The sequence below is a fragment of the Zea mays genome, chromosome 9 (assembly GCF_902167145.1).
Source record: "Zea mays cultivar B73 chromosome 9, Zm-B73-REFERENCE-NAM-5.0, whole genome shotgun sequence".
NCBI classification, from domain to species: domain Eukaryota; kingdom Viridiplantae; phylum Streptophyta; class Magnoliopsida; order Poales; family Poaceae; genus Zea; species Zea mays.
This window is the reverse complement of record NC_050104.1, coordinates 139,869,341-139,881,633: the sequence shown is the minus strand read 5'-3', so window position 1 is coordinate 139,881,633 and position 12,293 is coordinate 139,869,341. Positions and strand designations below refer to the sequence as shown.

The window sequence follows — 12,293 nt, the reverse complement described above, 5'->3', positions numbered from 1 at the left end:
ATTAGTCTAATAATTATTATGTGTATATATTAGTAGTTTTTAAAAATATGTTTAAAATCAATATATTAAATAAATGCTCGCATTAAACAATGGCCATGCCTACGACCTCCGCAACTCGTATGCTGCTCCGAGTTTATTTACGAATAGCCGCTGGCTCTGCACTTAAAAATTACACTGTGCACACATGCAACGCGTTTATAGTATAGTAGTTTGAATTGTTCGGGTAATGCTGGATCGGCTGTCAGCGCGCGTGCAAGCACGTACGGTATGGGCCTATCGTATCGTCTATGGGAAGTATGGATGAGGTTTGTAGTACTGTATATATAAACTACTCCTAACCGGCACATCAATTCAAGGCGTTCAACGGTCAGCCAAGAACTTGCACAGGTTTTCCGCGAGCTTTCCATGGCGTCGTCATCAGCTGGGAACGGATAATGGCAGGGCAATGTTAATTCAGTGGCGCCAATGAGCGCCAGTCACCTCGGTCGCTGGCATGCTGTACGTAACCGACTTCAACGCCGGGCCGTGGCCCGGTGCCGCCGCGTGCATGCACCGTGCACATGCCGCGCCGGCTTATCTGGATAACGCAATTACGCCAGTCTCTTTCTTTCGCAGTTTCCCGGTGCACCCCGCTCGGCGGTGGCCGGTGGCGGTGGGTGACCACTGACCCGCACGACGAATCGAGATTGACACAGGCGGCGTCGTCCGCGCGGCCGACGGGCCGGGCGCCGAGCCGATACGACGTGCGCTGCTGGACGTGGGGGCGGACACCTCGCCGTGGTCGGCGTCGCGCGTCGGTCGCGTGGGAGAGAACGCGAACGCGATGTGCCGTGTCGTATGGCGATGGCCGGTGTGGGTTTTTTTTTTTTTCGCGCGCGTCGCTCTCCATGGCGAATTCCGGGCAGTTATGGTGGTTGGCTGGACGGTTTGAACTCGTGCCGGTGGTACGCATGGTCGGTCGGGACACGACAGCGCAGCTAACGGAACGGTCAAGAGTAAGCCACCGGGGACTTGTACCTGCGTGCCGCGCGGCACTCTGGCGCGCACGGCAGCGAACCATTTTTTGACCTTTTGTTATTTTACTCCGGGCTTGCGGTGTTTTTCGTCCACCACAAACGATGAACTGTCCTTTACTGTTCTTTGACGTTACCCGCTCATCTACGGACAGCCATCAGGATGCATAAACCCGAGGTGCGCGGAAACGGCCCAGGCCCGAGCCCGCCCGCTAAAGGCCCTGTATTCACTTATTCTTATCTTGTATTCTATGGAATTAGGAAAAAATTAGAAAATATTTTCACTTGCTATAAATTTTAATTCACTCAATCCCATTTAATCCATATAGATTGAAACTAAAACGAATGTATCCTAATAATACTGGGCTATGATTTTTTTTCTATGCGTCTCTCACAATCAACATAGTAGGTAAAAGTACAGTATATATAAATAAATATGTGTTCTTTATTGAGGTGTTTGGTGTCTACGAACTTATTTTAGTCTCTCTATTTTGTTTCATCCTAAATTAGTAAATACGGGAACTAAAAAAGAGTTTTAGTTTACGTATTTAACAATTTATCAACTAAAATGGAATAAAACGTAGAGACTAAAAATTAGACCCTAAAAAACCAAACACCTCCTAAATAATAGCAATTATAACACAGATTTCTTATATGTATATGTAGTCTTATTAAGAGATAAGAATTCAATAAGAGCTCGTATAAATAGAATTGTACTTCATCTTCTACTTTTCTTTTAGATAGAGTACTTATGTTTTGCACATTTATCTTGTCAGTATACAGTGGGCCTTTTGATACGAAAATGGAACTCGATAGCCCAGTTTGTTGTTCAATGTGTTCGTGGTAATGAGGCCTGCCTAAGGCTGAGTCCAGTGCACAACCTCCCTCTCGTCCCTGCCACGTCAGCTCTCGCCTCCACTCTCGTCCTTGCTGCTCCAGTACACAGGCTGCAGCAGGCTACAGCCTCAGGCTATAGCCACGTCAGCTTTTCTATTTCAGAATTAAGTAATTCACGCGGATTTATTTCAACGCTCCGAAAAACACAACATAATATTTTTATTGAATTAAAAAATTACAAAGTACATAATAATTAAAATAAAATGACATGATAATTAAAATAAAATTACATAACTCTAATCGGACTCCTCGATCTCATCCTCATCTTCCTCCTCTTCACTTGTGATTTTTTGCAATTTTTTTCGAATTTTTTGGACTCCAAACGGTCAAAAACGGCTAGTTGCAACGGCTAGCACACGTGGACCAATCAGATCGCGCCACGTCGCTCTCGCCCCGCCAGTGCCTCGCCTCCCTCTCGCCCGCCTCTCGCTCGGGCGGGCGCGAGGCGATACCGCCCGCTCTCGCCGGGAGCGAGCGCCATCGCCCGGCGCCGGCCTCTCGTCCGCGCGCGGGCGGCAGCGGCCTCTTCTCGCCCGCGCTGCCGCCCGCACTGCCACCAGCCTAACGGAACGGACTGACACCCTCCCATCCAGAAAAGCAAGAGAAATTTACGTTATTGTAGTTGATTGCCTCGAAATTGTATAGCGCTGAAGTTTCGAGATGCAATTACCGAATTAGCTATTTGTTAAAAATGGTACAAATTGTTGTATGAACATGTTTTTTCCCGAATGAATGTATGAAATAGTTCGTGGCTTCCTTTTGCAAGCGTGTAATTAACCAGTCCTGTGACGAAACTAATAGCCTGACACGCCGAAGGCCCGAAGCCCGCGAAGCGTTTCTTACCTGGCCTGATCTGGCCCAAAACCAGCCAACCATCTCCGCCTCCTATCCTAAACCCCACCGACCGGATAACAGGACACTGGCACTGCCATTCCCGTTTCCTCGCTCGAACACACACCGAAGAGAGAGACAGAGCGAGAGAGGATGGCGTCCCTGGCGCAGCACGTCGCGGGCCTACCGTGCCCCCCTCTATCCGGCGCGTCGCGCCGTCGCCCCGCGGCGCAGAGGCGGCCTCCGTCGGCGCTTGTGTGCGGTACCTATGCGCTGACCAAGGACGAGCGGGAGCGGGAGCGGATGCGCCAGGTGTTCGACGACGCCTCCGAGCGCTGCCGCACCGCGCCCATGGAGGGCGTCGCCTTCTCCCCCGACGACCTCGACACCGCCGTCGAGTCCACCGACATAGACACGGAGATCGGCTCGCTCGTAATCCCTCGATTCCTCCCCTACTCTATTGTCATTAATTGTTCTTTATGTATCGGAGTCCATAGCAGCAATTTGTGCGGTTAGGAAGCTGTTCATCCTTCGAAATTAGATGGTGTCAGTCAATAGAGTTATAACGCTTTGCCATACATTCTAGTTTATGGTCTCCCAGAATGTGAAGTGGTACATAATGCAGGGAATGTAAGAATATCGCTGATCTCTGGAGATGAATTTTCAACTTGTTTGGACAATAATGCTATGTTTGTCACTATAGTGAGTTAGTATGTCTCTCAACCCATTAATAGTGTACCTGGTTGGAGCATACTGGGATAACACACCACCGCTCACTAATCAGTAATAACTACTCCGTAGTTCAGTTGTTGGTCAATTTTTTAAAGAAAAAAAGTCTAGTATTATTCTTATACCAAGACCAAACATGAACTTGTAGAATCAGTTAGTTAACTAAAGAACAACTCGGATTAACTTGCCAAGCCTCCACTCCCTAAGCCAGCTTGGAACATTGAAGCTAGCGGTGGACCTGGCTCAGACCTCACAAGTCTAGTTATCATAGTTGATGTGGCAGCAGAGAGGAATAGATTTACTGATGTAATTATGTGAAGTGCTAACTAGTAGCCTCTTAATTGCTCCATTCCCTTGTCAAACTGATTTATCTTTATATAAGGTAGATCCAAACTTCCAAACACAATGTCTAGTAGGACCTAAGCAGCATTAATTTTAACTACAACTTAATGCTTAAGTAAACAAACTAACATAATGTCTCCTAGAATTATCTTTTAATCCTGGTCAGCTTCTGGAGGAAACTTTGGGGCTGCTGCTCGTGTAGTGTGCCTAGTAAACGATGATTTTCTGTAACTAGGTGTTCCAAGGTATGAATTCCATTATTATTCTAGTTCTAGGGGCTTGATCTCTGTGGAACCACTGAATTCATTGTGTCTTTGATGGAGGAACGCCCAACCTTGTTGGCATTGTCTCTGGCCAGCAAGAGTTCAAATTTTGCAGTTTGGTGGGGGACCAGGGGTTCTCTCTCCTGATTGCCCCAAGGCTAGATATGTAGTGTATCAGGTCAAGGCTGTTTTGTCTTAGTCTAAAGCGCCAGTGTAGTGATATATTTTCCTGGGATGTGGTGTGTGTGTGTGTGTGGCTGTTGCATGGATTTCTTATGCCGTTCTTCTTCTTTACATAATGATACACAGCTTTCCTTTGTGTTTAAGAAAAAAAAAGATATTCTGTAACAGATATTGCTATTGGTGTTTCCTAAACTTCATTTCAAATAGATGCATCACTGAATTATTCATATCTGTCTTGTGATAATAAACTCAATATCTTAAAAATGAGTCATTGTACTGTTATGTTACAAAGTCAAATGCCGTAGGTAATCATAGTTTGGGTATCGCTGGCTTTGTGTTAGTCCATGATTTTTTCTTCTGGCATTGTGGACCTGTGGTACTGCAGCAGCCATTCTCGATGTATTATTATTGCTACTATTTGCTCTTGCACCTCGATTCATTGCAGGATATTAGTTCTGGTCACATTTCAACATAAGATCTTATTTAGCTTCAGAATTGTCATAATCTGATCATCGAAAAATATTTTATATTCCTATGGTGTCTACAGATTAAAGGAACAGTATTTATGACTACCTCAAATGGTGCATATATCGACATCCAATCCAAGTCTACTGCTTTTTTGCCCTTAGATGAGGCATGTCTTCTTGATATCGATAATGTTGAAGAGGCTGGCATTCGTCCTGGGTTAGTAGAAGAATTCATGATAATTGATGAGAACCCAGGTGATGAAACTTTGATTCTAAGTTTGCAAGCAATTCAGCAAGAACTTGCATGGGAAAGGTGCCGGCAACTTCAGGCCGAAGATGTCGTTGTCACGGGTAAAGTGAGTACAAATTACACACAAACATCTTTTTTTTAATTCTCTTCTCCTGTTTCCTTTTTTATTAGTATTTCTCTTTGATGGTAAAAAAAACTCGCTGTTGTTGCTGACTCGTTGAGAACTGGATAATCTAATTAAGTACTGCATTCCATTTCCCCTTGTCTGTGTTGAATTTGAACAGATAAGTTTTAACCCTTTTTATTGTCTACTTGTCAACAACAGCTATTGTTCCTTAGGAAAAACTCCATGTATTTTAAAATGTAGGTTATTTTAGTTTTATCCTAAGTCAAACTTCTCTAAATCGACCAATCTCATATAAAAATGTATTAACATCTACGAGACCAAATAAATTCTTTATAGACATATTTTATAGTGGTTTACTGAAACTAGTTGCTTTTGCTGTTGCAGATAGCATTTTTCTATAAATTTGATCTAAGTTAGAGAAGTTTGACTTAGGACCAAACTAAAAGGGCCTATATTTTGGAGGCACTATATTTCCACTGCAATTACATAAATCGTGCAGTGCTTCTTAACTATGAACATACAGTCAGTTATGATTCCAATGTTTTATTAACTTCGCATTCTTGGTTATCAGTTGCAGACAAATAAGTTGCTCATAGTTCATGTGATAACTTCCCAAGTTCCTACAAATTCCATTACCTTTTTGTACTTTCCATGTGCTACAATTATTGAACTTATGAAGTTAGGATCAGTCAGTTTATGAGAACATGTCATCTGTCTTCAAGGTGTTATATATCTTTGCTCCTGTGTTGTCTATTTGTTTATAGTGTTTTTTTACCATAAAACAGTAGGGGAAGGTATAACTTTATATATGGCTGGTCTCTGTTGGGAATACCTTTATGTCATTGTTCAGCCTTTCTAGGTTATCTTAGTTTCTTTAACCTTATTCAATTTTGCTTGCAGGTAATTGGTGGAAACAAAGGAGGTGTAGTAGCTCTTGTGGATGGGCTTAAGGGTTTCGTTCCATTTTCGCAAGTGTCATCGGTTAGTTCTTGATCTTTTCACAGAAGTTTCTTATATTCTACGTTTAATTGGCAAGCATGAGCTGCCTTTCATATATTTACCATATTTTATGTTTGATGCTTTGCTCTAGCTGAGCTTTACAATTCCTTATTTGATAAACTTTTGTTTGATCTTGATCAGAAAACAACCGCCGAAGAGCTGCTTGAGAAAGAATTGCCTCTGAAGTTTGTAGAGGTCGATGAGGAACAAGGCAGGCTTGTCCTCAGTAATCGCAAGGCAATGGCAGATAGTCAGGCCCAGCTAGGTATTGGATCAGTTGTCTTGGGAACTGTAGAGAGCCTAAAACCTTATGGCGCCTTCATTGACATCGGTGGAATCAACGGCCTTCTCCATGTGAGCCAGATTAGTCATGACCGTGTTGCAGATATCTCAACAGTTCTGCAACCAGGAGATACCCTCAAGGTATTGTGGCTGTGGTTCTTGGTTGTTATGCCATATCCATACTTAATGGAGCTAACACCAATGAATTCTGTTGCTTATAGGTTATGATACTGAGCCATGACCGTGAAAGAGGCCGAGTCAGCCTTTCTACTAAGAAGCTTGAGCCAACACCTGGTGACATGATCCGCAATCCCAAGCTTGTGTTTGAGAAGGTAAGAATAAACAAAAGCAACATTTTCTCATGTGCTGAATATGCTTTAGGTAAGCAACTGACATATGGTTTCTTTTGCTCAAATTAGGCTGATGAGATGGCTCAGATATTCAGGCAGAGAATAGCTCAGGCAGAGGCTATGGCTCGTGCTGACATGTTGAGATTCCAGCCAGAGGTATTGCAAACGTTCCCTTGTTAATGCTACCGTGTCAAATCACATTTCATCTAACTTCAACTGTGTGTGTAAATCATGTGGCTGAGCTAATCGAATCATCCTCCTGCTGTACCTCTTCACAGAGTGGATTGACCCTCAGTTCAGAGGGCATCTTAGGACCATTGTCGTCGGATGCACCTTCGGAGGATTCTGAAGAACCCACAGATGAATAGAGGCAGTTGACGAAGTGCACCGGGTTTGAGATATGTGATGGCAGTTCATCATGCTCATTTTCCTTGGGGTGGGGGAGGCATGACGAGAGCATGTTCTGTTCAGATCGTTTTCCCCGTTCCACTTATTCTTGTCTTGTACTAGGAAATCTGAAAATGTAACAAGGTTCTGAAGACACCGAAAAGAAATGTAATTAAATCCCTCTGTGAAGTTATCCCATTCTCGCAGGAACCTCAATGTGTAGTCTGATCGTTGAGTGTATATTTTGTAATTTTGAATGCATTTTGAATGCGTATTCCGCAAAGGGAACACGCGAAGTGTTCTGAATCGCATCACGTTTCACTGAAGACCGAGGCCAAAGACTTGTCAACAGCAAATCAGCGTACGAGTGTAAAAAAAATGCTGTTGCACTGTAATGGAGAGGATGGTTGTGCGACACCTGGCACGTAAAAAAGTTAGATAGGAAACTTGTTTGAGTTGCCCACAGCCCCTTCAACACAGTGGCAGTGGTAGTGGCACAACAGATGTCCGTCCATACAAGTGCCCAAGCTGTTTCACCGAAAGTGCCGAAAAGCAAAAGAGAAGCAAAGCAACTTCTGCAGCCTCGCAGGTTGACAATCGACAAACTAGTGTTTGTTTTTACGAAATTTAGTTGTGCCTGGAGAGCTGCTGCTGCTCCTCATGGCCACGGGCCACCCGATAGACAGACAACAAGAGAACCGGGTTTTAAAGCAGTTTGCTTGTACAATACAACTATGCCCCCACGGCCACTGCTCTTTTGTTCAAACATCTCAAGCTGCCAAACCATACTACTAGTTTCACTGATAGCGCCCTCCACTACATTCACATGCCAAACCAAACATATATCAAATGTTCATCCCAGTGCATGTCAACTCTGAACAATTCTCCTCAGGAAAAAAAGGCTTTCACACTGTGAGAAAACACGGATTATATCCATCGAATGACCGGGGGTCAATTAGCTTTGTTGATCCTCATCGATCACGCGTAGGCGTCTGCTCTGCTGAAAGACCTGAACCTGAACGGCTACCAAACTAATTAAGAAGGCAGCAGGCTAGTGTTAGTGTCAGTCCCTTTCCAGCAGCTCATACTTTCCTGAAACCCTTGTACCCACTGCAAGCAAATCCGCCATATCCAGTTTCCCAGCGAGTGCGGATTGGAATTCGCAGGCGCGCGGCCGGCTGGCTGGATAAGCCTCCCGTCGCCTGCAACTTGCATTGCATGAATTCTACTAGTTGCTAGCTTGGCATCATCAAGCAAGAAACAAAAGCAACCTCCCTCTCTCTCCTCTCTCTGTCTGCTGAGGCCCGCCTGAGGTCGAGCTCTGCACTGCACGGTAATTAATGTAGCTGTCGATCGGCTGAAGCTAGCTGCACACGTACGTACGTCCACGGACCACGGTCCACCAGCAGCAGCAGAAGCTGAGCTCTCATGTACGTAACGACTCAGCAGTCAGCACCTACTTGCATGCATGCATGACCCTCTTGGCTTCTCTTCACGGCTCACTGTCCCTGCCCAGGCTGCCTACTCTGGCTCGCCGCTCACGGTCGTCGCTACTCACTAGCTTAATAATTCGTGTTGGATTGAGTGTACGTTGACCGGCAACTCATAAATTAAAGAGGATTAGGTAGCACGGCATAACATGACAACATGACTTTCATAGCATATTAAGTTGCATGTACCCACCAATCCAACTCTAAAGTTTAAGCTGATGAGAAGAGATAGATAATTCAATTATATTATATTCTAATAGAGTATTCAACCACTGTCTTATTTGCACTGCAAGTAGGAGAAGTCAAATATACTAGTACGTAGCCGTCTCTGAAAACGTACTTTTGAACCGCTAAGCTAGCGCTTCTTTTCCTTTGCTGCTCCACCGGTACCATTCGAGAGACTGGGCACGCACGCATGGTACAAGCAGCTTAAGCTCGCTCGAAAAAGGCAACGCCGCGGTCAGTCTCGCTCGTTACCGAATTCCGGAGAGGTAAATTAATTTAAACCGGTTATACGTACGTACGTACGTGTCGAGTGAGAGAGGCCGAGTTGAACAACACGTATACGCGCGCGCGGTATACCAAGTCCTCACGCTAGCTGCAAGCCTGCAAGAGAACGAAATGCGTGCATGGCTTCTCCTTTTGGGACGCTTTTGTGATGGATATATCTCATCTCGCCTTTGGAAACTCAAAATGCATGTCAAACAGCATATATACACGGCTGGCAGGCAGCGACGGAACCGTCGCCGTCGATGGAGTTCTGCCTCCACTGACCGGGTACAGAGATACACGCGGATGGGTGGATGGATACACGGCGACATGCGCCGCGCCGGCCGCACGCGACTGGCCTGCTGCCACATTATTGATTGTTTCGTTCGGCCGGATCGGAGGAGAGACGTGTACGTACGTTGAACGTACGATCGATCGAGCAGCACGATCCATCTGGCGCGTTGTTTTTATGGATCCGCGCGGGCACAAGCCAGAGCCACACACTAGCAGATAGCAGATCACGATGTTTTGTACTAGTGTAGACTGCACAAAGTTTGACATAGAAGATTGGAGATAAGACCGATGGGGTTGTGGAGGTAGATGTTACGTACCCCGCACTAGTGCGGAGAATATGGATCATGTTTTTTTTAAGCCACAACGAGCACGAATTAAAAACAGAAATCCAAATCACGGTTCAACACGTAATGATATAGACCAAGCTAGCACGATCCGATGATGGTCCTAGACTAGATCTCAAATTCCGGTCTATCAGGCTCCTAGCACAATCCACACGTATGGACTAGGTTTAGACCGGTCTGGCCCAATCAATGAAACATGTATTGTTTAATTTCTTTAATTTAGTAAGCTATAAACTTGTAGTATTTGGATTTTAGTTAAATGATGCTCACATTGTTTAATATCTTTAATTTAGTAAGCTATGTATTTTATGTGGATGTAATATTTAGACTTTATCTGGTTCAAATATATGGCCCAGGTTTGGACCGGTATTGGCCCGAAGGCGGGCCTGGGCTAGAGTTCAAATTACGGTATGTCGGGCACCTAGCACGTATGGATTGGCTCAGCCAATGAAGCTTGTATTGTTTAATTTCTTTAATTTAGTAAGATATATAGTTGTAATATTTGGATTTTTATGTGGTCAAATGGTGCTCGCATTGTTTAATATCTTTAATTTAATAAGCTATGAATTTTATGTGGATGTAATATTTAGACTTTATGTGGTTCAAATATATGAGCTAGGGTTGGGCCAACGCGACCCGATGAAGGCACGATGTGTTTTATCATTTTATGGTCGGAATATGTCCACTGTTTCTACTCTTTGTACCGGCATGGCACGGTTCGAGAGTTTTTAGGCATTATTGTCTTGAGCCTATTTGACCCAAAATACTAGAGAGAGTCTATATATATTGTATATTAGGAGCTCTGGGCTTTCAATAACTAGAGGAAGCCCAAACCAGACTGTGCAATCCGGTCGAGCCGGACCAAGTCCAGACGTCTATAAAAGAAAATCCGGAGTGCTAGGGTTCAGTTTTTCACGCCCCATCCAGATTCAGCGACGGCGCGTGCGACGACGACGGTTGTCCGATAGCGCGCGCGACGGCGGGCCAGCGGCTGCGGTGGCCGTGGCTCCCCGACCTCGACGTGCGGTGGCGGTGGTTCCTCGATCCGGAGTAGAGGCGGCGGTTCCCAGGTCGGCGGCGGCGACTCCCCGATCCAGAGGGCGAGCGCGGGCAAGCGGCGGCGTCCCCGGGACCCCGAGGCAGCGGCACTTCCAAGGCCGACGAGCAAGCGGCGCCCCTCGATGTGCGAGTAGCGACGGCGACACACGAGGCCTGAGGTTCGAGCGGCGTCACAGAAGGTGCGAGGTGCACGCAGCGACGATCGCGCATGACATCCTGAAAGGGAATTAGGCTTACACCTAGTCCCTAATTAATTTTGGTGGTTGAATTGCCCAACACAAACATTTGGACTAACTAAGTTTGCCCAAGTGTATAGATTACACAGGTGTAAAAGGTTCACACTCAGCCAATAAAAAGACCAAGTTTTGGATTCAACAAAGGAGCAAAGTGGGAACCGAAGGTCCTCTGGTCTGGGAGCACCGGACTGTCCGGTGTACACCGGACAGTGTCCGGTGCACCAGAGGACTCCAACCTGGACTCGCCACCTTCGGGAATTTCCAGAGGCACTCGCGCTATAATTCACCGGACTGTCCGGTGTACACCGGACAGTGTCCGGTGCGCCAAGGAAGATCAGCCTCAGGAACTCGCCAGCTTCGGGAAACTCCAACGGCTAGTCCGCTATAATTCACCGGACTGTCCGGTGCGACTCCGGAGCAACGGCTATCTCCGCGCCAACGGCTACCTGCTGCACAATAAATGCGCGCGCTGCGCGCGCAGAAGTCAGGCGCGCCCATACTGGCACACCGGACAAGGAACAGTGCATGTCCGGTGTGCACCGGACACCCAGGCAGGCCCACAAGTCAGAAGTTCCAACGGTCAGAATCCAACGGCAGTGATGACGTGGCAGGGCACCGGACTGTCCGGTGTGCACCGGACTGTCCGGTGCGCCATCGTGCAGACAGCCTCCCAACGGCCACATTTGGTGGTTGGGGCTATAAATACCCCAACCACCCCACCATTCATTGCATCCAAGTTTTCCACTTCCCAACTACTACAAGAGCTCTAGCATTCAATCCTAGACACACCAAAGAGATCAAATCCTCTCCAAATTCCACACAACGCCATAGTGATTAGAGAGAGAGATTTGCTTGTGTTCTTTTTGAGCTCTTGCGCTTGGATTGCTTTCTTCCTTCTTGATTCTTTCATTGCGATCAAACTCACTTGTAATTGAGGCAAGAGACACCAATCTTGTGGTGGTCCTTGTGGGAACTCTGTGTTCCAAGTGATTGAGAAGAGAAAGCTCATTCGATCCGTGGATCGTTTGAGAGAGGGAAGGGTTGAAAGAGACCCGGCCTTTGTGGCCTCCTCAACGGGGAGTAGGTTTGCAAAAACCGAACCTCGGTAAAACAAATCCGCGTGTCTCACTTGTTCATTCGCTTGCGATTTGTTTTGCACCCTCTCTTGCGGACTCGTTTTATATTTCTAACGCTAACCCGGCTTGTAGTTGTGTTTATATTTGTAAATTTCAGTTTCGCCCTATTCACCCCCCCCTCTAGG

General features: G+C 46.0%; 1 protein-coding gene across 1 annotated transcript; it reads left to right on the top strand.

Moving 5' to 3' along the window:
* The first annotated feature begins 2,831 nt into the window (after positions 1-2,831).
* On the top strand, positions 2,832-7,398 carry LOC100283777 (30S ribosomal protein S1,chloroplastic-like). Its single transcript, NM_001156676.2, has 7 exons — positions 2,832-3,173; positions 4,806-5,081; positions 6,003-6,083; positions 6,243-6,524; positions 6,605-6,715; positions 6,803-6,889; positions 7,012-7,398. The coding sequence occupies exons 1-7, from the start codon at positions 2,895-2,897 to the stop codon at positions 7,099-7,101; spliced, it is 1,206 nt and encodes a 401-aa protein (NP_001150148.1). The 5' UTR covers positions 2,832-2,894; the 3' UTR covers positions 7,102-7,398.
* The last annotated feature ends 4,895 nt before the right edge of the window (positions 7,399-12,293 follow it).

Bases quoted from the DNA above. Each gene is read 5' to 3' on its own strand.
- LOC100283777 (NM_001156676.2), top strand. From the start codon at position 2,895: ATGGCGTCCCTGGCGCAGCACGTCGCGGGCCTACCGTGCCCCCCTCTA. The intron at 5,082-6,002 runs GTGAGTACAAAT...TTTTGCTTGCAG, and splicing joins ATGTCGTTGTCACGGGTAAA to GTAATTGGTGGAAACAAAGG. The intron at 6,525-6,604 runs GTATTGTGGCTG...TGTTGCTTATAG, and splicing joins AACCAGGAGATACCCTCAAG to GTTATGATACTGAGCCATGA.